Source organism: Erythrolamprus reginae, chromosome 12, assembly GCF_031021105.1.
Source record: "Erythrolamprus reginae isolate rEryReg1 chromosome 12, rEryReg1.hap1, whole genome shotgun sequence".
Lineage (NCBI taxonomy): Eukaryota > Metazoa > Chordata > Lepidosauria > Squamata > Dipsadidae > Erythrolamprus > Erythrolamprus reginae.
Window position 1 is genome coordinate 30,085,251 of NC_091961.1, and position 26,400 is coordinate 30,111,650.

Below are 26,400 nucleotides of genomic sequence, written 5' to 3' on the forward strand. Positions count from 1 at the left end.
TAATTTTTTTTTTTAAAAAAAGAAAGAAAATAACCATTTGTTTTAAAGGATGCGTACAATCAGTAGCGGGTTGCAGCGGGTAAAAAAATATGCTGATTATAGAAGTGTGGTTTACGGCTGAACAAAGTTTCTAGTCCCCCTCATTTGTTCGTACCTTAATGGGGTGCCTTGTTGCAAACTGTGCAGCCTGCATCGGCGTGCGGTTAAAGGAGACCCAGAGTTGAACAGATCTTTGTGATTGATCGCCTAACAGTGGCTGCGAAGAGAAAAGAGACGGACAGAGAAAAATAAATTATAGTGATACCTCGTCTTACAAACCCCTCGTCATACAAACTTTTCGAGATACAAACCCCGGGGTTTAAGATTTTTTTTGTCTCTTCTTCCAAACTATTTTCACCTTAGAAACCCAAGGTGCCGCCACTGGGATGCTCCGGACTTCTGTTGCCAGCGAAGTGCCCGTTTTTGCGCTGCTGGGATTCCCCTGAGGCTCCCCTCGCTGGGAAACCCCACCTCCGGACTTCCATGTTTTTGCAATGCTGCAGGGAAATCCCAGGAGGTGGGGTTTCCCAGCGAGGGAAGCCTCAGCAAAATCACAGCATCACAAAAACATGGAAGTCCGGAGGTGGGGTTTCGAGGACTTCTGTGTTTTTGCGGTGCTGCAATTTTGCTGGGGCTCCCCTCAATTTGAAACCCCACCTCCGGACTTCCGTTGCCAGCAAAGCACCCGTTTTTGCACTGCTGGGATTCCCTTGTAGCATCACAAAAACATGGAAGTCCGGAGGTGGGGTTTCCCATGGAGGGAAGCCTCAGGGGAATCCCAGCAGCGCGAAAACGGGTGCTTCGCTGGCCACGGAAGTCCGGAGGTGTTGCACTGAGGTTCCAGGATTAAATTTCAGCTTAATGTTTAAACAAGGTTGCCTCTCGGACTCTGGCAATGCAGGCCAATGAAACAGGAAATCACCACAACTTGACCAAGAGACATTTTCAGGGTTAACATTGTCAAAACATGTTTGTCTTGCTGCTTATTTGCTCACCTGCGATGAACCTAGAGGAGCAAGGTGAAAGCTTAAGTTTTATTGGATTTATATGCCACCCCTCTCCGAGGACTCGGCACAGCTTACAACATATAAAAGGACAATATACAGTGGAACCTCGGTTAGTGAATGTCTAGGTTAATGAACAATTCAGTTAGTGACCAAATTTTTTGCTAAAAATTTGCACCGGTTAGGTCGCATAGAGTCGGCCTTCTCCAGGTCCTGTCAACCAGATAAGGTCACTTGGTGGGGCCAAGGGGAAGAGCCTTCTCTGTGGGGGCCCCAGACCTCTGGAACCAGCTCCCCCTGGAGATTCGTACTGCCCCCACCCTCCTCACCTTTTGCAAGAGTCTTAAGACTCACTTATGTTGCCAGGGTTGGGGCGATTAGATCTTGGCCCCCTGGCTGATGAATGTTATGTATGGCTGAGGTCTGAATGAGTGCAATTGATTTTTTAATATATCGGGATTTTAGCTTATGTAGTTTTTAATTAATTACATTTGTATTTACTGTTTTATATTATATGCTGTGAGCCACCCCAAGTCTTCGGAGAGAGGCGACATACAAATGTGATAGATAGATAGATAGATAGATAGATAGATAGATAGATAGATAGATAGATAGATAGACAGACAGACAGACAGACAGACAGACAGACAGACAGACAGACAGACAGACAGACAGACAGACAGACAGATAGATACAGGTAGGGAGGGAGGGAGAGAGAGAGAGAGAGATGGATGGGTGGGTGGGTGAGTGGGTGGATGGATGATAGAGATAGGTAGGTAGGGAGAGAGAGAGATGGATGGATGGGTGGATGATAGAGATAGGTAGGTAGGTAAGTAGGGAGGGAGGGAGAGAGAGAGAGATGATAGATAGATAGATAGATAGATAGATAGATAGATAGATAGATAGATAAAAATAGGGCAAGATTTATTATTTTTAATTATTATTATTTATTCAATGTCTATGCCACACAATCCCGAAAGACTCGTTTACCTAACAAACACTTTAGTGATGGGAAATCTTGAGTTCAATTATGGTCATAAGTCAAGGACTATCCATAGTGGATCCTTCCAGGGATTGCGTCCATCCCCAAAATTACTTTGTGCAGAGCTTTGTGCACTGCAGAGTTTTTGAAACTTCAAAATAAATAAATAAATAAATAAATAAACCTCTTTTTCCATGGGAGCTTGCCAGAAACTACTGTTCCAAATTCACCGTGGCTCAACGAACTGAATCCATTTGCTACAATGGGGTAGTTTAAACACCGGCGGTTTTGGGCTCCCAGCCTAAGCCAATACATATTCCCTTGTTGGTTGGTCTCCAAGCAATTAACAAATGCCACAATGTTGTAACTGCGCTGTGGTTGTGGATTGAAAAGAAGCAGCGTAGGAGAGAGAGAGAGAGCAAGAAAGAGGGGGGGGGGTTGCCCTGGAAAACAAACATCTGTATCGTATCACCAATGACTGCAGAAAGTGCTCAATAAAAGAGAATACAATCAAATAGAATAGAATGGAATAGAGTGGAGTGGAATCTTTATTGAGAAGAATAGAATAGAATAGATTAGTCAGAAATCATTACCCCTAAATCCTTCTCTTCTGAAGCAAAAACTTCAGAAGAGAAGGATTTAGGGGTAGTGATTTCTGACAGTCTCAAGATGGGTGAGCAGTGTGGTCGGGCGGTAGGAAAAGCAAGTAGGATGCTTGGCTGCATAGCTAGAGGTGTAACAAGCAGGAAGAGGGAGATTGTGATCCCGCTATATAGAATGCTGGTGAGACCACATTTGGAGTACTGTGTTCAGTTCTGGAGACCTCACCTACAAAAAGATATTGACAAAATTGAAGTTGTCCAAAGACGGGCTACAAGAATGGTGGAAGGTCTTAAGCATAAAACGTATCAGGAAAGACTTCATGAACTCCATCTGTATAGTCTGGAGGACAGAAGGGAAAGGGGGGACATGATCGAAACATTTAAATATGTTAAAGGGTAAAATAAGGTTCAGGAGGGAAGTGTTTTTAATAGGAAAGTGAACACAAGAACAAGGGGACACAATCTGAAGTTAGTTGGGGGAAAGATCAAAAGCAACATGAGAAAATATTATTTTACTGAAAGAGTAGTAGATCCTTGGAACAAACTTCCAGCAGACGTGGTTGGTAAATCCACAGTCACTGAATTTAAACATGCCTGGGATAAACATATATATCCATTGTAAGATAAAATACAGGAAATAGTATAAGGGCAGACTAGATGGACCATGAGGTCTTTTTCTGCCGTCAGTCTTCTATGTTCCTAATAGAATAGAATAGAATAGAATAGAATGGGAATAGGAATGGAGTATAGAAAATAGAATAGAACAGAATAGAATCTATCTTGATAATAGAATAGAATATTTATTTAGAATAGGATAGGATTTATCTTGAGAATAAAGTAGAATATTTACCACTTAGAGAGGGCTGTAAAGCACTGTGAAGTGATACATAAGTGCTATTCCTTCCTTCTTCTTCTTTCCTTCCTTCCTTTTTCCTTCCTTTCTTCCTTCCCCTTCTTTCCTCCCTCCCTCCCTCTCTTCCTTCTTTCCTTTTTCCTTCCTTCCTTCCTCCTCCCGTTCCCCCTCCCTTTCACAATGATTAGAAAGCAATATTGCAGGCTAACTCTGCCCACAGCCAGGAGTTCGAATCTCGCCAGGCTCAAGGTTGACTCAGCATTCCATCCTTCTGAGGTCAGCATGTTCTGAAGTCATTATATCAGTATACTAGGTTCAGAATGTCTCGTTCCAAAAACCAGTCCGCCAACGAAGGGAGAAATTTCTCTCTTTTCTTCCTTTGTAAGAAGGTACATCGTGTGCAGGTGAAATGTTGGAGTTTGTGCAGCTCTGGAACATGTCGTAATAAATTAAAAACAAATGAACAATCGGTTGTGTTCCGGCTTGTTTGAGCGAAATCTCTCCATCAAACGTTTGGACACAAGTTTTCTAAAGTAGTGTTTCTCAACATTATTGCAATAGTATTGCAATGCGCTCTACATGGGGCTACCCTTGAAGACTGTCCGGAGACTGCTGGTGGTCCGTTGTGGGTGCACCTAAATATACCCACACCTCACCAATTCTCTGCAGGCTGCATAGGTTCCCAATTGGTCTCCGGGCACAATTCAAGGTGTTGGTTATCACCTTTATTTTATTATTATTATTATTATTATTATTATTATTATTATTTTATTTTACAAATGTGACATACAAGACAAAGGGAAAAAAACATACATAAAAACATATACGGTATATATACAACATTTGGGAAATGAAAGTTTCCCCACTTTTTGGGGGGATATTTGATCAGAGAATTACACTTCTTTTACATAATATTAATTTTTGAATTCTTTTATTTGACGTGTTGCTTTGCATACATTTTTATTTATTTATTTCTTTTAGCCAATCATAAAATTTTGCCCATGTTTTATAGTAATCTGATTCTTCTTTTCCCTCTAATCTTTTGCATAGCCTGTCCATCTCCGCACAGTCTAGTATTTTTTTAATTATTATGTTTTCTTCCGGTATTTTATCTGTTTTCCACTGTTGGGCATATACTATTCTGGCAGCTGTTAGTATATGTATAACTAGGCATCTTACTTCTTTTTCTATTTTTTTATTTCAAATACCCAATAAATATAATTCTGGTTTTTTTTCGATTTCTTCCATTTGCTATTTCTTTTAACCAATTTGTTATTTTATTCCAAAACTTTTTTGCCTGTGTGCATGTCCACCATTGGTGGTAGAACGTGCCTCTTTCTTTTTTACACTTCCAACATATTGGAGAGGTTTTTGGGAACATTTTTGCAAAAAAAAAGGTTATCACCTTTAAAGCCCTACATGGCTCAGAGCCAGACTATCTTTGAGACCGCCTCCTACCGCATACCTCCCAGTGACCAATAAGAACCCACAGGACTGGCATTCTCCGGGTCCCGTCAGGTAAACAATGTCAGCTGGTGGGCCTGCAGGGGAGGGCCTTCTCTGTGGTGGCCCCAGCTTGTTGGAACCAGTTACCTCCCAAGATCAGGACTATCCCCACCCTACTGGCCTTCCGTAAAGCCATTAAGACCTGGCTTTTCCGGCAGGCCTGAGGTCGCTGATGAGATGGTATATCATCGCGATCAGGCTGCAAGAGACATGCATGTTTTTTTCTTAATTGTTTTAACTGCTTGATTTTGCTTTTCCATTCTTGTTCCCCTCACTTTTTTGGTGCAAAAAAGGGCAACAAGAATGATCAAGGAAATGGAGCCCTTCCCTTATGATACCAGGTTGCAACGCCTTGGTCTCTTCAGCCTTGAAAGACGGCGTTGGAGAGGTGACTTGATCGAAGTGTATAAAATCATGCATGGGATAGAAAAGGTGGATAGAGAAGAATCCTTTTCTCTATCACATAATACTAGGATGAGGGGGAAATCCCTAAAGCTCATAGGTAAGAAAGTGAGGATAAATAAAGGGAAATATTTCTTCACCCAGAGGGTGAAGAAAATAAAAAATAAAATAATAAAATAAAATAAATTATTATTAATATTTATTGGATTTGTATGCCGCCCCTCTCCGCAGACTCGGGGCGGCTAACAACAGCAGTAAAACAGTACAACAAAATCCAATACTAAAAAAGCAGTTAAAAACCCATTATATAAAATCATACATACAAACATACCATACATACCATACATAAAATTGTGAAGGCCTAGGGGGAAAGTGTATCTTAGTTCCCCCATGCCTGGCGGCAGAGGTGGGTTTTAAGCAGCTTACGAAAGGCAAGGAGGGTGGGGGCAATTCTAATCTCTGGGGGGAGTTGGTTCCAGAGCGTCGGGGCCGCCACAGAGAAAGCTCTTCCTCTGGGTCCCGCCAAGTGACATTGTTTGGTTGACGGGACCTGGAGAAGATCCACTCTGTGGGACCTAACTGGTCGCTGGGATTCGTGCGGCAGAAGGCGGTCTCTGAGATATTCTGGCCCGGTGCCATGAAGGGCTTTATAGGTCATAGCCAACACTTTGAATTGTGACCGGAAACTGATCGGCAACCAATGCAGGTCTTCCCTTAAAGGCAACTTTAAGACTTTGGGACTTCAACTCCCAGAATTCTTCAGCCAGCTTTACTTTGCTGGCTGAGGAATTCTGGGAGTTGAAGTCCACAAGTCTTAAACTTGCCAAGGTTGGAGACCCCCCTGATCTAGAGATGATCTTACCATCTGTGGCTGCCTGGTGGGAGACCCCTTTTGCAGCCCCCACCCCCCTAAGAAAGCAGCTTCTTACCCCAGATTTCGTTGCAAAGAGATATTTGTCCCTGAGCTGGAAGTCTTCCACCTCTTCCAGCAAAATCTCTTTATTTTCCCGCGTCTGGAAGAAATCTGTGCTGCGGAAGACCGTGGATGACAAATTAGGTTCGTGCCGCTCAATGTAGATTGTGCTTGGCTTGTCGTACGGCTCCACGCCCCTTAAATGGCAGAAGAAAAGAGGGGGAAATTGGTGCATGGGGGAAAAAAGTGATTTTGGTTCTTTAAGTTTAGACCAGGGGTCTCCAAACTTGGCAACTACAAGACTTGTGGACTTTCATGCTGGCTAGGAAATTCTGGGAGTGGTCATTCTCTCTCTCTCCCCCTGTTTCAATTCAATTCAATTCAATTTAATAGATTTGTATGCCGCCCCTCTCCGTAGACTTGGCATACAAATCTATTAAATTGACTTGGCAACATATTGTTGTTAGCCACCCCGAGTCTTCGGAGAGGGGCGGCATACAAATCTAATAAATAAATAAATAAAATAAATAAATACAAATTCTCTCTCTGTTTCTCTCTATTTCTCTCTCTCCCCCCGTTTCTCTCTCTCGGTCTCCCTCTGTTTTTTCTCTCTCTTTCTCTCTGTTTCTGTTTTCTCTCTCTCTCTATTTCTCTATGTGTTTTTCTCTCTCTCTATTTCTCTCTATTTCTCTGTTTCTCTCCCTCTCTCTTCCTCTCTCTCTGTTTTTCTTTCTCTTTCTCTGTTTTTTCTGTTTCTCTCTGTCTCTCTCTGTTTTTTGTTTCTCTCTATGTGTTTCTCTCTTTCTCTCTCACTCTTTCTCTCTCTCTGTTTTTCTTTCTCTTTCTCTGTTTTTTCTCTCTGTTTCTCTCCCTCTCTGTTTTTCTGTTTTTTCTGTTTCTCTCTGTGTTTTTCTCTCTCTCTTTCTCTCTCTCTCTGTTTTTTTCTCTTTCTGTTTTTTCTCTCTCTGTTTTTTTCTGTTTTCTCTGTTCTCTCTGTTTTTTTCTCTGTGTGTTTCTCCCTCTCTCTCTCTCTCTCTCTCTTTTTATCTCTCACTGTTTCTCTCTCTCTGTGTGTTTCTCTCTCTCTTTCTCTCTCTCTCTCTCCCTCCTTCACTTTTTAACACAACACACACATTCACCACAGTAGATGTTCCCAACTGGATATTGGTTATGTGTGATCTAATTTACAGAATGTGTCATAGGCACCTATAGATTAGAATTTTTCAACTTCAGCAATTTTACAACATTTGGATTTCAATTCCCCAGAATTCCTCAACCAGTATGCTCGGGAATTCTGGGAGTTGAAGTCCAAATATTGTAAAGTTTGGACCCCAGAATGCTGCCTCCAACGGTAGCCAGTCAAATGCACCTAGGAGGAAGTTTTACAATCTGGAGACTAGAGACCCCTGGTAGTTCATGTAGATACCACCAGTGGAGGGAGAGAGGAAGGGAAAGGGCAGCAAACAAACAAAATAACCCTTTTTTACATAATTTTGGCCAACATTTTGGGAGGTCACTGAATCCTACAAGATTGGGATATTCTCATTTGAAACCACCCCAGATTGGAGGGAAGTGAAACTGTGAAGTGGGGTAAAGAGTCCCAAGGAATAAATTACAGAACCTACCAAGCGAAGGACTTCACGTGCTCATGAATCATAATCCAGGTTTGCCCAAAATCATCCGATTTCCAGAGCTGGGGGGAAAAAAAGAAAGAAGATGGCAAGACATAAGTGAGGGTCGAGTTAGAGCAAGAGCAATAAAAGCCATCAAGGTGGATTCTTTTGCCATGAACCGGGGAAGGGGAAGAAAGGAATGAGGAAAGGGGGAAGTGGAGGGAAAGGGAAGAAAGAAGGAAAGAGGAAAGAGGAAAGAAAGGGGGAAAGAGGCAAGGGGAAAGGAAAGTAAGAAAGGAAAGGAAAGGGAAAATAGGAAAGGAAAAGGGAAAAAGAGGCAAGGGGATAAGAAAGGAAAAGAAAGAAAGGAAAGGGGAAAAAGAGGGAAAGGAAAGGGAAAATAGGAAAGGAAAGGGTAAAAAAAAGAGGCAAGGGGAAAGGGGCTAAGGAAATGAAGAAGGGAAGGAAGGAGGAAAGGAAAGGATCTGGGACTTCTCATGCAGAAACAGGGAAGCAGCTATTGGTGTGAAGAGGGATGTCCAAGAAACGTCTTCCGCAAGCCCTGCCATTGCAGAACCTCTCATTGGCTGCCAAGGAAAGATTTGGGGAGATCCACCCGTTCTCCTAGTCACCTGTTTGTTGGGATGGGATCGGTCGTATCCCAGGACAAGATTGGGGAGCTGGCTGTGGAGCAGGAGGTCGGCGGCTTTAAACGGAATCGGGAAGCCTTGAATGGTGGTGCAAAAATCCGTGGTGAGCCAGAGGTACTGGGAGAACGCATCGACAAAGATGTACTATGGAAGGGAAAGGAAGGAAGGAAGGAGAAACAGATTAAAAGAAGTAGTCAAGAGATAGCTATAAAACTGTGACCGACACAATATAACCTTCGGAACCGCCTTCTGCCGCAAGAATCCCAGCGACCGATTTGTTGGCCTTCTCTGGGTCCCGTCAACTAAGCAATGTTGTCTGGCGGGCCCCAGGGGAAGAGCCTTCCCTGTGGCAGCCCCGGCCCTCTGGAATCAACTCCCCTCAGAGATCAGAACCGCCCCCACTCTCCTTGCCTTTCGTAAGTTGGATCATTTCCCAAACCCCAAAATGTAAAGGCTCAACCCAGACAAGACCGAGTGGTTGTGGGCATTTCTTCCGAAAGACCATTCGATCTGTCTGTCCATTGTGCTAGGGGGGATAGGGTCCACAACTCTCCTCCTGGATCCACAGCTGAACTTTGATCACCACCTCTCTGTTGCGGCCAGGGGGACCTTTGCCCAGGTTCTCCTGGTGCGCAAGTTGCGGCCCTACTTGGACCAGGAGGACCTGCACACAGTCGCTCAGGCTCTCATCACCTCCTGTCTTGATTTTTGCAACGCGTTCTACATGGGGCTACCCTTGAAGAGTATTTGGAGACTGCAAATAGCCCAGAATGCAGCCGCGCCCCTTAATGGAAGAAGAAGGCACCAGGCTAGAAACTAGGAGTTTGTGAGTACTAGCTCCACCTTAGGCATAAAATCAACTGGGTGACTTTGGGACAATCACCAGGTGAGTTCTAGTTTTGCTTCAGGCACAAAAGTTGCCTGCAGGACTTGGGGCCAATCACCAGGAGATTTGGACCCGTTCAATCTCTTTTTGTAGGTGAGGTCTCCAGAACTGAACACAGTATTATTCCAAATGGGGTCTCACCAATGCTCTATACACCGGGATCACCATCTCCCTCTTCCTGCTTGTTATACCTCTAGCTATGCAGCCAAGCATCCTACTTGCTTTCCCTACCGCCTGACTGCACTGTTCACCCATTTTGAGACTGTCAGAAATCACTACCCCTAAATCCTTCTCTTCTGAAGTTTTTGCTAACACAGAGCTGCCAATACAATACTCAGATTGAGGATTCCTTTTGCCCAAGTGCATTATTTTACATTTGGAAACATTAAACTGCAGTTTCCATTGCTTTGACCATTTATCTAGTAAAGCTAAATCTTTTGCCATATTACAGACACCTCCAGGAATATCAACCCTATTGGACACTTTAGAGTCATCGGCAAATAGGCAAACCTTCCCTACTAAATCACTGCCCCTAAATCCTTCTCTTCTGACGTTTTTGCTAACACAGAACTGCCACAACACAAATTACCTGTATAAATTCTCCATTCAACAGCCATCCACAATTGACTTAACTTACCCTTTTGTTGTCGGCGGGACTGTGATAGAACTGCGCGATCACAGCTTGGCTGGAATTCCCTGGGCCAAAACCAAATTTTTTGGATATCTTTTTAAATGTTTTCCCATAATCATAGGAAACGTAAACCTAGCCAAAAAAAAAAAGAGAGAGGCAAAGATGAGAAATGACAAGATTGTGTCTTTTCACAGATCACTGAAAGACTTTTTCTTTCAGAAAGAAAACAAAAACTCAGAGTGTTTAGGTTTAGGTTTATTGGATTTATATGCCGCCCCTCTCCGCAAACTCGGGGCGGCTCACAACAATAATAAAAAACAGTACAGTACATAATACCAAATCCAATGCCCACCCATCTAGTTGCAATTTAAATTAATAATCTCATAAAAACAGTATATATAAAAAACAGGCACACAGTCAATCAATCAACAAAACAAGTGTGCGGAGAGGGACAGCATACAAATCTAATAAATAAATAAATAAATAAATAAATAAACAAACAAACAAAAATAATAACAATAATAATAATAATAATAATAATAATAATAATAATAATAATAATAGCAGGAGACCCTCCCGTCTATGTTTAATTTGATATCAAAGGTCTATAAGGTTGTAGAGATAGAAACATAGAAACATAGAAGACTGACGGCAGAAAAAGACCTCATGGTCCATCTAGTCTGCCCTTATACTATTTTCTGTATTTTATCTTACAATGGATATATGTTTATCCCAGGCATGTTTAAATTCAGTTACTGTGGATTTATCTACCACGTCTGCTGGAAGTTTGTTCCAAGGATCTACTACTCTTTCAGTAAAATAATATTTTCTCATGTTGCTTTTGATCTTTCCCCCAACTAACTTCAGATTGTGTCCCCTTGTTCTTGTGTTCACTTTCCTATTAAAAACACTTCCCTCCTGGACCTTATTTAACCCTTTAACATATTTAAATGTTTCAATCATGTCCCCCCTTTTCCTTCTGTCCTCCAGACTAGACAGATTGAGTTCATTGAGTCTTTCCTGATAAGTTTTATGCTTAAGACCTTCCACCATTTTTCTAGCCCGTCTTTGGACCGGTTCAATTTTGTCAATATCTTTTTGTAGGTGAGGTCTCCAGAACTGAACACAGTATTCCAAATGTGGTCTCACCAGCGCTCTATATAGCGGGATCACAATCTCCCTCTTCCTGCTTGTTATACCTCTAGCTATGCAGCCAAGCATCCTACTTGTTTTCCTACCGCCTGACCACACTGTTCACCCAAGTTTACTCAAGTTGACTTTACTTAAGTTGACTAAGTTTACTCAAGCACTACAGGATAAAGATAACAAGGAATTCCACAGCAGTTGGGACAGGTGGTACATCTGGATAACCAAAAAAAAGTATACAAATATTTAAAATTTTGATTGTGAATGGGGAATTCTGGGAGTTGAAGTCCAAATATGTTCAAGTTGGCAAGGTTCGGAAACACTGTGATAAACAATAATTAGCCAAATATTTTTTAAAAAAAACCCGCAAAATACTTACATCACTAAATTTGGGACCTGGCAATGCTAAGCTGTCCCGGGCCAAAGCTACAATCACATCGCTCTTCTCCCCAGCCCAGTGAACCACCATTTGGTTGTGGGAATCGTTCAAGCTAACCTGGATAAGAGGGGGAAAAAAACCGGGGTTAGAAGACAAGCCACCAACAATGCAAGAGGTATAAAAGCGAAGGGAACCACTTCTTATAACTCTTCCGAGCTTATTTCAACCCTTGAAAAAATGAGAACGTACAGACTGTTTGCTTTTGCCTTATATCAGTGGTGGGATTCAGCAGGTTCTATCCGGATCGCGCCAACCGGTTGCGGTGACTGTGGGAGGTTCCGCCTGCCCACCCCGTCCGCCCATCCGCCCCAATGACTGTGCGCATGTAGTGATGTACAGTGGTAGCTCTACCTAAGAACGCCTCTACTTACGAACTTTTCTAGATAAGAATCGGGTGTTCAAGATTTTTTCCCCCTCTTCTCAAGAACCATTTTCCACTTACAAACCCGAGCCTCCAAAACTGTAACTGGAAAAGGCAGGGAGAAGCCTCCATGGGACCTCTCTAAGAATCTCCTGGAAGGAAACAGGGCCAGAAAAAGCGGGGAGAAGCCTCCATGGGGCCTAAGAATCTCCTGGGAGGAAACAGGTCCGGAAAAGGTGGATAGAAGCCTCCATGGGGCCTCTCTAGGAATCTCCTGGGAGGAAACAGTGCCAGAAAAGGCAGGGAGAAGCCTTCGTGGGGCCTCTCTAGGAATCTCCTGGGAGGAAACAGTGCCAGAAAAGGCGGGGAGAAGCCTCTGTGGGGCTTCTCTAGGAATCTCCTGGGAGGAAACAGGGCCAGAAAAGGTGGGGAGAAGCCTCCGTGGGGCCTCTCTAGGAATCTCCTGGGAGGAAACAGGGCCTCCACCCTCCCTGGGGTTTCCCCAATCGCACACATTATTTGCTTTCACATTGATTCCTATGGGAAAAATTGCTTCTTCTTACAAACTTTTCGACTTAAGAACCTGGTCACGGAGCGAATTAAGTTCGTAAGTAGAGGTACCGCTATACTTTGTTAATACTTTGAAGAGGAACACATGTTGGCACTCCAACGGCAGTACAGGTAGAGTCCTTGAATCACGGTGGTTCGTTTAACGACCATTCAAATGAAGTTACAGGGGCACGAAACGAGTTTCACACGTCGCAGCATCTGACGGTCACGTAATTTACATTTTGATCAAGGGTGGGCTTCAAACATTTTAGCAATAGGTTCTCTGCCCGGTTGCTGGGTGGGCATGGGTGGGCGTGGCCATGACGACATGGCCTAGTTGGTATCCTGCACCACAGCAGGGAGGGGCGTATTTGCCCACCGCGTGCTCTGGAATCTTTCCTTGAGCTTCCAGGAGGGTGAAAACAGCCCACGCAAAGCTCTCTCTCTTTCTGTCTCTGTCTCTCTCTCTCCCCCTTTCCTCCCTCCCTCCCTCTTCTCCCTTGTCTTTCTCTGCCTCTGTCTGTCACTCTCTCCTCCATTCGTCTCTCTACCTCCTCTCTGTCTTTCTCTGTCTCTCTCGCCTGCTTTCACTATCAGTCTTTCTCTTTCTGTCCCTGTCTCTCTCTCCCCTCCCTCCCTCTCTCTTTCTGTCTCTGTCCCACTCTATCTCTCTCTCTGTGTATCTTTCTTACTGTGTCTCTCGCCCTCCCTTCCCTCTTCCCTCCCTCCCTCTCACCCCCTCTCTTTCTGTATTCCTGTCTCTCTCTTCCACTCTCTCTCTCTCTCCCTCCCTCTCCCTCCCCTATCTTTCTCTGTCTATCTCTTTCTTACACTGTCTCTGTCTTTCTCTTTCTCTGTGTCTCTCTGTCTCTCCCCCCCTCCCTTTCTCCCTCCCTTCCTCTCTCTCCCTTCACTCCATCTTTCTCTGTCTCTGTCTCTCTCATCTGCTGTCTCACTCTCTCTGCCTTTCTCTCTCTCTCTCCTCCTCCCTCCCTCATTCCCCTCGCTGTCTTTCTCTATCTGTGTGTGTGTATCTATCTCTGTCTTTCTCCCTTTCCTTTCCTCCCTCCTTCCTTCTCTCTCCCCCTCTGCATACACTAAATCAGTGTTCCCCAACCTTAACAACTTGAAGATATCTGGACTTCAACTCCCAGAATGCTGGCTGGGGATTTCTGGGAGTTGAAGTCCAGATATCTTCAAGTTGCCAAGGTTGAGAAACACTGCACTAAATAATCCAAAACGCAGTTTCTTCTAAAATATTTGTACATTCCCAAGATCAGGCGGCTGGCCAGATCTTCTACTTTAGAGTTGTTGCAGACAAATGCTACCCACGTAATTTCCATCTTTATCTCTTCACCTATTTTCTAATTCAAACCCGGGGGGGGGAGCAGAGGGGGGGGCAGAATCAGCCATCCAGATTCTTCCAACTTGGCCCAGGATGTGGCTGAAGGATGAATGGATTTGAAAGCCCATGACGCAAGCATTGTAAATAACCATCAAAGCCAGGCAGCTGCAACCCTGGATCATGACAACTGCGAGAGAACAAGGCTCCTGCGTCCTTGCCTGTCGGAAAGAAAGCAAGCGACACCTGGGGCTCCTTTTGATCTGCGGCTTTCCTTCCAGCAGGTTGAAGAGGTCAACAAGGACGGAAGTTTGGCTTTGAAGGGGAAAAGGGGAGTTTTAGCTTTTCTGGCAAACTGAGAATTATTATTATTATTATTATGTCAGTACAACACAGCAAACGAGATCACTGGGCTGGATTTCGTATTTCATCACCAGTCGGGCGCTTCCCAAGCACCTAGGACTGCGTGATGTAGCGGCGAATTATGTTTGCCGATCCCAGTAAAGCGGCCTTTTGCAATTGACAGATGGAGATTTTGTCAATTCCAATGGTTTTCAAATGTCTGCTGAGATCCTTTGGTGCTGCGCCCAGCATGCCAAGTACCACTGGGGCCACTTTCACTGGCTTATGCCAGAGTCGTTGCAGCTCGATTTTTAGATCTTCGTATTTCACTAATTTCTCTAGCTGCTTCTCCTCAATTCTGCTGTCTCCTGGGATTGTGATGTCAATGATCCATACTTTCTTTTTCTCCACGATCACAATGTCTGGTGTGTTATGCTTCAGAATTCGGTCAGTCTGAAGTCGGAAGTCCCACAGTAGTTTTGCTTGCTCATTTTCGACCACTTTTTCGGGCTTATGATCCCACCAGTTGTTCTTGTTCTTCTTGTTCTTGTTATTATTATTATTATTATTATTATTATTATTATTATTATTATTATTATTATTATTATTATTTAGATTTGTATGCCACCCTCTCCACAGACTCGGGGCGGCTCACAGCAATAATAAAAACAATATACAGTAACAAATCTAATATTAAAGTTTAAAATAACTATTTTACAGTAAAAAGCCTAAAAACCCTAGTATGTATATATAAAAAACATACACACAAACATATCATACATACAGCTACATAGGCAAGGGGGGGATGTCTCAGTTCCCCCATGCCTGACGGCAGAGGTGGCTTTTAAGAAGTTTACGAAGGGCAAGGAGTGTGGGGGCAGTCCTGATCTCTGGGGGGAGCTGGTTCCAGAGCGTCGGGGCCGCCACAGAGAAGACTCTTCCCCTGGGTCCTGCCAGAGGGTTTTAAGGCAGCACCATCCAAAAGGATTTGAAAACAGGATCTGAAAGCATTCCAATAAATGGTAGGGCCATCCACAACAATACTAACAACAACAAGAATCTCTCGTCCCTAAATTTGTGTTCCCATCCTGCCTTGAAAGCCATATCGCCTCAACGTTTCCAAAGAGACCTGAATAGTATATGTTAAATTAACAATGTTTTTTTAAGTTTATTATGTTACAGTTGGATAGGTAAGATTTGAGAAGAGAAGACATAATAGAATGAGCAAGTAATGAAAGAAATTAAGTTGCCTGTAGAATTGATACAACTTTGACTTTTCCCCAGAATTGTTATTGTTATGGTTAGATATAATGTATGATTTAGTTGATATGAATGGATATTTAATGTTTGAAGATAGGTCATTTTGTCTTTTTGTCTTAAAGGGCAATTATTATAAAATAAGGGTTAAGAAATATACAAGAAATAAATAAATAAGGAGGTAGGGAGATGATTTAAGCCATAGTGCTTTAAGCATCTCCCTACCTCCTTATTTATTTATTTCTTGTATATTTCTTAACCCTTATTTTATAATAATTGCCCTTTAAGACAAAAAGACAAAATGACCTATCTTCAAACATTAAATATAACGTTAAATACATATAAATATGTATTAGATGAGAGAAAGAACCTTACTGGATGTATTAGCTAGTAGCATTTTTAAATATGAATAAGGAAACAGAACAATTCTTTTTTGGTAATCCAGGTGATAAAATCAAAAGGAGGCAGCATTTGAGGGGTGATCTGAAGTTAGTTGGGGGAAAGATCAAAGGCAACATGAGAAAATATTATTTTACTGAAAGAGTAGTAGATCCTTGGAACAAACTTCCAGCAGACGTGGTTGGTAAATCCACAGGAACTGAATTTAAACATGCCTGGGATAAACATATATCCATTGTAAGATAAAATACAGGAAATAGTATAAGGGCAGACTAGATGGGCCATGAGGTCTTTTTCTGCCGTCAGTCTTCTATGTTTCTATCTATACTGAATGTAAAAAGATATGAATTATTGTATTGTAATTGAAGATTGAATGTATGTGATATTGTATGTTTGAACGAGTGGAGAAAAATAAAGAAACTTTTACACCCACACACACACACACAAAAACCCCTTTTCCAAAGAGATGAGAGGGATAATAGGAGAAGGGATGTGGAAAATTTGCTTTCCGGTTTGCTGCAAGAGAATAGTGCGATGAAATGATTTGAAGTAAAACAACATAAAGAAGAAGAGAGATCTTGCTGAAAAGATAGGAATCAGACCCCTTTCTGCCAATGGGATAGCTCACAGCTCACATTGGCGAAACATCTTTCAGCTGTGGTGAGGGGGGCATTTGCCCAGGTTCGCCTGGTGCACCAGTTGCGGCCCTATTTGGACCGGGAGTCACTGCTCACAGTCACTCATGCCCTCATCACCTCGAGGCTCGACTACTGTAACGCTCTCTACATGGGGCTACCTTTGAAAAGTGTTTGGAAACTTCAGATCGTGCAGAATGCAGCTGCGAGAGCAATCATGGGCTTCCCAAGGTATGCCCATGTTACACCAACACTCCGCAGTCTGCATTGGTTGCCGATCAATTTCCGGTCACAATTCAAAGTGTTGGTCATCACCTATAAAGCCCTTCATGGCACCGGACCAGGGTATCTACGAGACCGCCTTCTGCCGCACAAATCCCAGCGACCGGTTAGGTCCCACAGAGTTGGCCTTCAACAAAACAATGTTGTTTGGCGGGCCCCAGGGGAAGAGCCTTCTCTGTGGCGGCCCCAGCCCTCTGAAACCAACTCCCCCCAGAGATTACAATTGCCCCCACCCTCCTCGCCTTTCGTAAGCTCCTTAAAACCCACCTCTGCCATCAGGCATGGGGGAACTGAGATATTCTTTCCCCCTAGGCCTTTAAAATTTATGCATGGTATGTTTGTATATATGTTTGGTTTTATAAATAAGGGTTTTTTAGTAGTTTTAGTATTAGTTTTAGTATTGGATTTACATGATGTTTTGTACTATTGTTGTTAGCCGCCCCGAGTCTACGGAGAGGGGCGGCATACAAATCCAATAAATAAACAAACAAAAAACAAACAAACAAATAAATAAATAAATAAATGTGGGGTGCGCTAAAATATTATTCTAAAACGGCATTACTCTCTGAGACGTAAACTGTAAAGTGCCAACTCTCGTTGCTGTCTATTTCCCCACCCCCAATGCATTAAACCCAAGTTGTAGGTGAAAATATGACATTTCCCATTGTATTTGTTTAACCTTTTGGAAGCTGCCATGATGGAAAGCAAAACAGTAAACTTTAGCACTGGCTTTATTTACACATACGCATCTGGATATGACCGGGTTTCTTCAGGAAAAAGGAATTGGTGGAAAGCTACAACTTAGCTCTTTATTTGGAGATCTCATTTTTTCCCCCCAGAATGAGAACATAGAAACATAGAAGACTGACGGCAGAAAAAGACCTCCTGGTCCATCTAGTCTGCCCTTATACTATTTCCTGTATTTTACCTTAGGATGGATATGTTTTTATCCCAGGCATGTTTAAATTCAGTGACTGTGGATTGACCAACCACGTCTGCTGGAAGTTTGTTCCAAGCATCTACTATTCTTTCAGTAAAATCATATTTTCTCATGTTGCTTCTGCGCTTTTCCCCGAATAACCTCAGATTGTGACCCCTTGTTCTTGTGTTCACTTTCCTATTAAAAACACTCCCCTCCCGAACCTTATTTAACCCTTTAACAAATTTAATCATGAGTATCCCAGGTCTATAAGAGAAGGGCAGGGAGTGGCCACATCGTTTTGCTTTCTGGTCATGAAATGTTCTGTGATAAAAAGTGTCCAACATAATATTCACATGGCAGATTGGGAGCAGATTTGGAGCAGAAATCTTAAACTATCAAAAGCAGTAGCATACAAAGAAAATTACTATAAAATGTGCTATAGATATTTGGCTCCTACACGATTGGCAAAGATATATCCAAATTTAAATCCGATCTGCTGGCAGTGGGGGAAAAAAAAATTAGTCACCTTCTTTCACATGCGGTGGTTGTGTCCTGACACAAAAAGATTTTGGGCAAGGATACACAAATGGATACAGGAAATTACCCATCTACAAATAGAATTCACACCGGAGCTCCTCCTCTTAGGAATATTCAAAAATAACTATACTAAGAACGTTAAATACCTCATACTACATATCACCACGGTGGCTAGAATCACCTTTGTCCAATTTTGGAAAGATGTCGTTGGCAGGACCTTCTCTGTGCTGGCTCCGACCCTTTGGAACCAACTGCCTCCAGAGATCCACCCTACCGGTCTTCCAGAAAGCTGTTAAGACCTGGCTTTTCCAGCAGGCTGGAATTGGGCTGATTGTAAGTATGTATGTTTTTTATATTATTGTTTTTATTGTTTTTTATTATTAGATTTTAACTGTTTATATTGTTGTTGTATTTACCCCGTTTGTTAGCCACTCAGAGTCTGTTTGGAGTGAGAGGCATATAAATACAATCAATCAATCAATCATTCAATAAATAAATAAACAAATAAACAAACAAATATTATATGATGGATTGTTTACATTTTGTAAACCGCCCGCAATCACCTATGTAATGACTTTGGCAACTACATAAATTTGTTTAATAAATACATTAAATAAACCTAGCCTTCCTCAACTGTAGCAACATAAGATTCGTGGAATTTAATTCCCAGAGTTTCCCAGCCAGCCCTGCGCTAAACTATAATTTTTTAATTTGGCATTTTAAACTTTTTTTCCCTCTGGCTTTAGTTGAAAAAGCAGAACAAAACTTCCAGGGCTGTTCATGTTAAAAGCAATACATTATAACAATATCAACTCCCATAAGAGGAAAGAAAAAAACCACAAACTAACTAAAGAGTTAAAGAAAAAACAACCCAACAAAAACAAACACAACTAGAGCAGAATACTGTATAAACACAGCTAAATCAACAGAGGAGTAAAAAAAAAACCACCAATATTTTTTAAAAGCCTGCATAAATTAATCTACACTTAAAAGGTAATTATATTATATTTGCTTTAGGGGGGTTTAAAACGAAGCATTTATAAAAAGCACAATTTAGGCAAACGGTTTCAAAGCAGATGGCAAATCCTCATTAAAAGTATGAAATAAGAAAAGCTCCCCAGAACAATTGCAAAGAAACACCGAAGCAAAACCCGAATATTGAATCATAATCTAAGAGGCTTCTGCACATATATCCTAACAAATGTTATGCATTATTCGGTGGGAAGTGAGTTCCCAATTGGTGCATTGCTATAAACCAGTGGTTCTCAACCTGTGTGTGTATGTGAAGTGGTATATTATTATTATTTATTATTATTATTTATTGGATTTGTATGCCGCCCCTCTCCGCAGACTCGGGGCGGCTAACAACAATGACAAAAAACAACAACATGTAACAATCCAATTTAATAAAACAACTAAAAACACTTATTATAAAAAACCAAACATACACACAAACATACCATACATAACTTGTAATGGCCATGGGGAAGGAATATCCTAACTCCCCCATGCCTGGCGACAAAGGTGGGTCTTGAGTAATTTGCGAAAGACAAGGAAGGTGGGGGCCATTCTAATCTCTGGGAGGAGTTGATTCCAGAGGGCCGGGGCCGCCACAGAGAAGGCTCTTTCCCTGGGGCCCGCCAAACGACATTGTTTATTCGATGGGACCCGGAGAAGGCCAACTCTGTGGGACCTTATCGGCCGCTGGGATTCGTGCGGTAGAAGGCGGTTCCGGATGTATTTTGGCCCAATGCCATGTAGGGCTTTAAAGGTCATTACCAACACTTTGAATTGTGACTGGAAACCGATCGGCAGCCAGTGCAGGCCACAGAGTGTTGCAGAAACATGGGCGAATCTAGGAAGCTCCACGATGGCTCTCGCGGCCGCATTCTGCACGATCTGAAGTTTCCGAACACTTTTCAAAGGTAGCCCCATGTAGAGAGCGTTGCAGTAATCGAACCTCGATATGATGAGGGCATGAGTGACTGTGAGCAATGACTCCCGGTCCAAATAGGGCCGCAACTGGTGCACCAGGCGAACCTGGGCAAACGCCCTCCTCGCCACAGCCGAAAGATGATGTTCCAATGTCAGCTGTTGATCGAGGAGGATGCCCAAGTTGCGGACCCTCTCTGAGGGGGTCATATAAGTCTAAATCAGTGGTTCTCAATCTTTGGGGGGGGGTCAAACTACCATTTCACAGAATTGCCTAAGACCAAAGGAATAGAAAAATTTCCCAGGGTGTTAGGAACTAAAGCTTCTATTCTGGCGCCTTGGAGCATATTTTTTCAATCCGACCAATCAGGTGTTGACAGTGGGGCTGTCCCTCTGACCTTCCTGCCAATCAACTTAAAGGTCTGTGAGATTCGAAATGCCAAACTGCTGGCAGGTGATCAGCAGAAGTAGCCTGCAGTACTGCAGCCTAACCACTACGCCACCGAGGCTGGTTCTGCCCCAGGGACCTCTAAATACAAAGCCAACAATCTCCTTAATGGGCTGTTTGTGACTCAGGCCCTGGGGTTGGGCCCAGGAGACCTGGGAACCGTTTTCTGGAGCCGCCCTTCCGAAGTAAACAGCACAGGAGCAGGTGTGCAGTTCCAGGTGACCTCAGCTGAGCCGAGCTGAGAACATAGAAACATAGAAGACTGATGGCAGAAAAAGACCTCATGATCCATCTAGTCTGCCCTTATACTATTTTTTGTATTTTATCTTAGGATGGATCTATGTTTATCCCAGGAATGTTTAAATTCAGTTACTGTGGATTTACCAACCACGTCTGCTGGAAGTTTGTTCCAAGGATCTACTACTCTTTCAGTAAAATAATATTTTCTCATGTTGCTTTTGATCTTTCCCCCAACTAACCTCAGATTGTGCCCCCTTGTTCTTGTGTTCATTTTCCTATTAAAAACACTTCTCTCCTGAACCCTTTCACATATTTAAATGTTTCGATCATGTCCCCCCTTTTCCTTCTGTCCTCCAGACTCTACAGATTGAGTTCATGAAGTCTTTCCTGATACGTTTTATGCTTAAGACTTTCCACCATTTTTGTAGCCCGTCTTTGGACCCGTTCAATTCTGTCAATATCTTTTTGTAGGTGAGGTCTCCAGAACTGAACACAGTATTCCAAATGTGGTCTCACCAGCGCTCTATATAAGGGGATCACAATCTCCCTCTTCCTGCTTGTGATACCTCTAGCGATGCAGCCAAGCATCCTACTTGCTTTTCCTACCACCCAACCACACTGCTCACCCATTTTGAGACTTTCAGAAATCATTACCCCCTAAATCGTTCTCTTCTGAAGTTTTTGCTAACACAGAACTGCCAATGCAATTGTACTCCGATTGAGGATTCCTCAAAGGATACATTTGTCATTGCTTCAACTCCCCACTAAGGGAGGGGAGGTCCTGTTAAGGAATTAAGTCCTTTAGCAAAGATAAATATTGTTTTGGGTTTAGTGGTAGGTGGAGACAGGTAAAAAAACCCAAGGAAGGTGTTTATCCTTAAGAGAAGGAGGTGATATCCCTATCGAGCGTCAACTCTCCTGGGTTTTTTGGGGAGGGGACTAAAAAAAAATATTTTTCTCCATACAAACTTTTTCAATACATTTGGAAATATTGTCATATTATAATAAAATCAGTATCGAGTTAGTACATTATTTATAGTTAATCTCCCCCACCCAAAAAAATGATTGGTTCCAAATTAATTACTTCAGGTGTGGATCCAATCCGCCCCCCAACCTTGACCTCTAATTTTGTCATCTAGACCAGTGTTTCCCAACCTTGGCAACTTGAAGATCTTTGGACTTCAATTCCCAGAATTCCCCAGCCAGCAAATTCTGGGAGTTGAAGTGCAAAGAACTTCAACTTGCCAAGGTTGGGAAACACTGATCTAGATATCTAATTTTCTTCTAATTGAATTCAAGTTTAATTTCTTTTAAACCTTATTTAAGTTAATATCCTTTTAGTAGTTCAAGTAGGTCATAGTGCCTGCTCCTCCTTGTGTATTCTCTCCAAACCCTTACAAAAAAAGAAAACTTTATCTACTACAAACAATAGGAAAAAAAGGAAAAAAAATAAAATTCGAAAAAGAAAGAGAAAGAAAAGAGAAAAGAAGAAAAAGAGAAAACTTTCCAGATTTTTGTTTCGGCTGAACCTGCAAAAATTGGTCTCCCCACATACTGAAGCTCCCCAATGAACATAAGAACATAAGAACCTAAGAAGAGCCCTGCTGAATCGGGCCAAAGCCCATCGAGTCCAGCATTCTTTGTCCCACAATGGCCCACCAATTGTCCATGGGGATCTTGAGCAGAAAGAGAAGGCAAGACCCTCCCTTTCCCTTGACCCCCAACAAATGGGACCCAAGGGAACCCTGCCTGCCTCAACCAACATAGAGGCGGCACATGGACATCCCGTTCAATAACCACCGATTCACTTGGCATCCATGAATCTGTCTAATCCTGCCTTGAAGCTATCCAGGCTGACAGCTATCACAACCTCTTCTGGAAGTGAATTCCATCAACCAAGGACCCTCTGGGTGAAGAAATATTTCCCTTTATTGGTCCTCATTTTCTTACCTGTGAGCTTTAGGGAGGGCCCCCTCGTCCTAGTATTGTGTGAAAGAGAAAAGAATTTTTCTCTATCCACCTTTTCTATCCCATGCATGATTTTATACACTTCGATCAAGTCACTCCTTCAACGCCGTCTTTCAAGGCTGAAGAGACCAAGGCGTTGCAATCTGGTTTCATAAGGGAGGGGCTCCATTTCCTTGATCATTCTTGTTGCCCTTTTTTGCACCTTCTCCAGTTCCATTATATCCTTCTTGAGGTGCGGTGACCAGAACTGTACACAAGACTCCATGTGGGGTCTCACCATCGATTTGTACAGAGGCATACAACACTTATTGACTTATTTTCGATTCCCTTCCTAATCGTGCCAAGCATGGAATTTGCTTCTTTTTTTTTACTACTGGGTTGACCTCTTCATTGAGCTGTCCACCAAAGCCCAAAGATCCCTTTCTTGTGTTGTCTCAGAAAGCTTGGTCCCCATCAGTTGGTAGGTATAATTGGGGTTCTTCACCCGGATGTGCATAACTTTGCACTTGTTTAGGTTAAAATGTGCAGAAGCCTTTTTGAAACCAAGTAGGTGGGGAAAAAATATCCAAATAATTTGCAAGAACAAATGGGCATTCTGCCAGTATCCTTCACCTGTTACTACAAAACAGGAAGAGGTTTGATTGGACCTTGGACTGGAGAGTCATAGAAATTAAACAAAAAAAATCCCTTAATTATTTAAGCCTTTACTGTTCCGAAGTAAAAAGAGAGAGAGAACGCGCAAGAGAGCAAAATAAACAACGCTTCCCGTTCAAGATTTGGCACCGATTACATTCTGTCTCTCTGTTCCCTGGGGCAAAATATTCCCTTCCAAGGTTGAGTTTCTTCATCTGTATAATCAGCATCATAATAATACATCACCATCTCAGGCTGGAACAATAACGGCAAAAAAAATAATAATAATCAGAATTACGGAAGCTAATTCTGCCCGAGAATTAACTGTGCGACAGTTGTCGGGAAGCCGATATGTCGCACTCTAAACTATGCAAAAGATTAATACATAATCCTTTTCTTCGAAAATCGAGGCGTTTCGGAGAGGTCACAGGAACCACTGGGTGGGAGGTAGGAGACAGGAAAGCGAGGAGCTACGTTTAGAATTAAGGATCACAGGTGATCCATTTTTATTTACACTCCAGAAATTATGCTCAAAAATCAACAAATGATATCCCGTGGCTGCATTCAGTTTAAGCAAAAAATATATGACAAACTTTGTGCCAAGCAGGTGCCATCCAGCTGGGTGGGATTGCAACTCAAAAAATTGCCCAGCTGGGTACTGTTCTCTGCTAGGAACTCTGAAATTTCAAGTCCAATTGTGACTGGAAGATAAGACGTTAAGGAAGGTATTCATCTGCCCAAAAAACTTGGTGGGAGGCAGGAAAAAGGAAAGCAAGGAGCTACATTTAGAACTAGGGATCACAGGTGATCCATTTTTTTTTACACTCTGGAAATTATGCTCAATAGCGGGTTGCTACCAGTTCAGGCAAACCGGTCCGAACCAGGAGGAACCCACTTCTGATACATTCCCAAAAGGAAATGGTACCAAAGGTACCAATCCTCTTCAACAAGAGGGTCGTTGGTTTATGGAATTCACTTCCAGAAGAGGTCATGACAGCTGTCAGCCTTGATAGGTTCAAGACAGGATTAGACAGATTCATGGATTCCAAGTGTATTGGTGGCTATTGAAATGGATGTCCAAGTGCCGCTTCTATGTTGGTTGAGGCAGGCAGGATTCCCTTGAGTCCCATTTGTTGGAGGTCAAGGAAAAGGGAGGGTCTTGCCTTCTCTTTCTGCTCAAGATCCCCATGGACAATTGGTGGGCCACTGTGTGACACAGAATGCTGGACTCGATGGACTTTGGCCTGATTCAGCATGGCTCTTCTTATGTTCTCAAATAAAAAGGGTCAAATAAAAATGGAAAGGGACTCCAGGGGTTTCCAACCTTGGCAACTTTAAGACTTGTGGACTTCAAGTCCCAGAATTCCTCAGCCAGCTTTGCTCCGAGGTTGGAGACCCCTGTTCTAGTCAACTCCCTGCTCAATCAGGAGACAACTGCTTTGGACATCTCCAACAAGCTTGCTAAGAATCCTATGCATTTTTTTTTTACCGTATTTAGCAAACACCTGACAGCTATTATCAACACACACACACTGTTGACACAAGAGTTACCGCCTGGAAGCTTTTGAATAACAAGTTTGAGCATCAGCACGAAATTGCAAATGGGGATTTCAGATTTGTTTCCTTCTTACAAAGGAAGCCTTCCTGTCCATGTTGGTTTTGAGGCCTTTTAAAAAAGAAAAATAAAATAAAACATACTGCTCAAAATAAATAAATAAAGGGAACACTTAAACAACACAATGTAATTCCAAGTCAATCAAACGTCTGTGAAATCCAACTGTCCACTTAGGAAGCAACATTGATTGAAAATCAATTTCACCTGCTGTTGTGCACATTCAACTTTTTACAGAACAAAGTATTCAATGAGAATATTTCATTCCTTCAGATCCAGGATGGGTTCTTATTTTTTTTGAGCAGTGTAAAATTCAAGCCCATGATTGATAACAAGGAACAACTCGGGCGTGAAAAGTTCCCCACCTGAAAAACACAGAAACGGCTTCCAATTGCACCGAAGGAGGGAACGGAAGAATCTGATATGGTTTCAGGTGTGTCCTACAGTCATGGGATACCAACATGTTGATATTGGATTCTGGCTGACTTTGAAATATATCCACTGTTTAATATTTTTATTGAGTGATAAGATACAAAATAAAAGGTAAATAGGAAATCAGTGGGGATGAAGAGGGGGAAGAGAGATGAGGAAGGATAAGAAAAAAAAGGGAAAAAGAAACATTGACTTCCAAGTTTCTCTGTTACAGTAAAATAAAGTATTAACATGGGGCTACCTCTGAAAAGTCTTCGGAAACTTCAGATCGTGCAGAATGCAGCTGCGAGAGCAATCATGGGCTTTCCCAAATATGCCCATGTTACACCAACACTCCGCAGTCTGCATTGGTTGCCGATCAGTTTCCGGTCACAATTCAAAGTGTTGGTTATGACCTATAAAGCCCTTCATGGCATCGGACCAGAATATCTCCGGGACCGCCTTCTGCCGCACGAATCCCAGCGACCGATTAAATCCCACAGAGTTGGCCTTCTCCGGGTCCCGTCAATGAAACAATGTTGTCTGACGGGACCCAGGGGAAGAGCCTTCTCCCCCAGAGATCAGAATTGCCCCCACCCTCCTCGCCTTTCGTAAGCTCCTTAAAACCCACCTTTGTCATCAGGCATGGGGGAACTGAGATATTCCCTTCCCCCTAGGCCTATACAATTTATGCATGGTATGCTTGTGTGTATGTTTGGTTTTTTAAATAAGGGTTTTTAAAATTATTTTAAATATTAGATTTGTTATATGTTGTTTCATTATTGTTGTTAGCCGCCCCGAGTCTACAGAAAGGGGCAGCATACAAATCTAATTAATTAATTAATAAATAAATAAATAAATAAA

The 26,400-nt window shown here is 42.5% G+C and overlaps 1 protein-coding gene across 1 annotated transcript in view; it reads right to left on the reverse strand.

The window, feature by feature from the left end:
- SORL1 (sortilin related receptor 1) overlaps positions 1-26,400 on the reverse strand; it is a 97,977-nt gene that overhangs the window by 66,337 nt on the left and 5,240 nt on the right. The window contains exons 2-7 of the mRNA XM_070765637.1: positions 11,607-11,723; positions 10,088-10,213; positions 8,547-8,708; positions 7,927-7,994; positions 6,318-6,498; positions 155-256 (exon numbers count right to left, since the gene is read on the reverse strand). Coding sequence (XP_070621738.1) covers positions 155-256; positions 6,318-6,498; positions 7,927-7,994; positions 8,547-8,708; positions 10,088-10,213; positions 11,607-11,723 — 756 coding nt within the window. The remainder of the gene's footprint in view (positions 1-154; positions 257-6,317; positions 6,499-7,926; positions 7,995-8,546; positions 8,709-10,087; positions 10,214-11,606; positions 11,724-26,400) is intronic.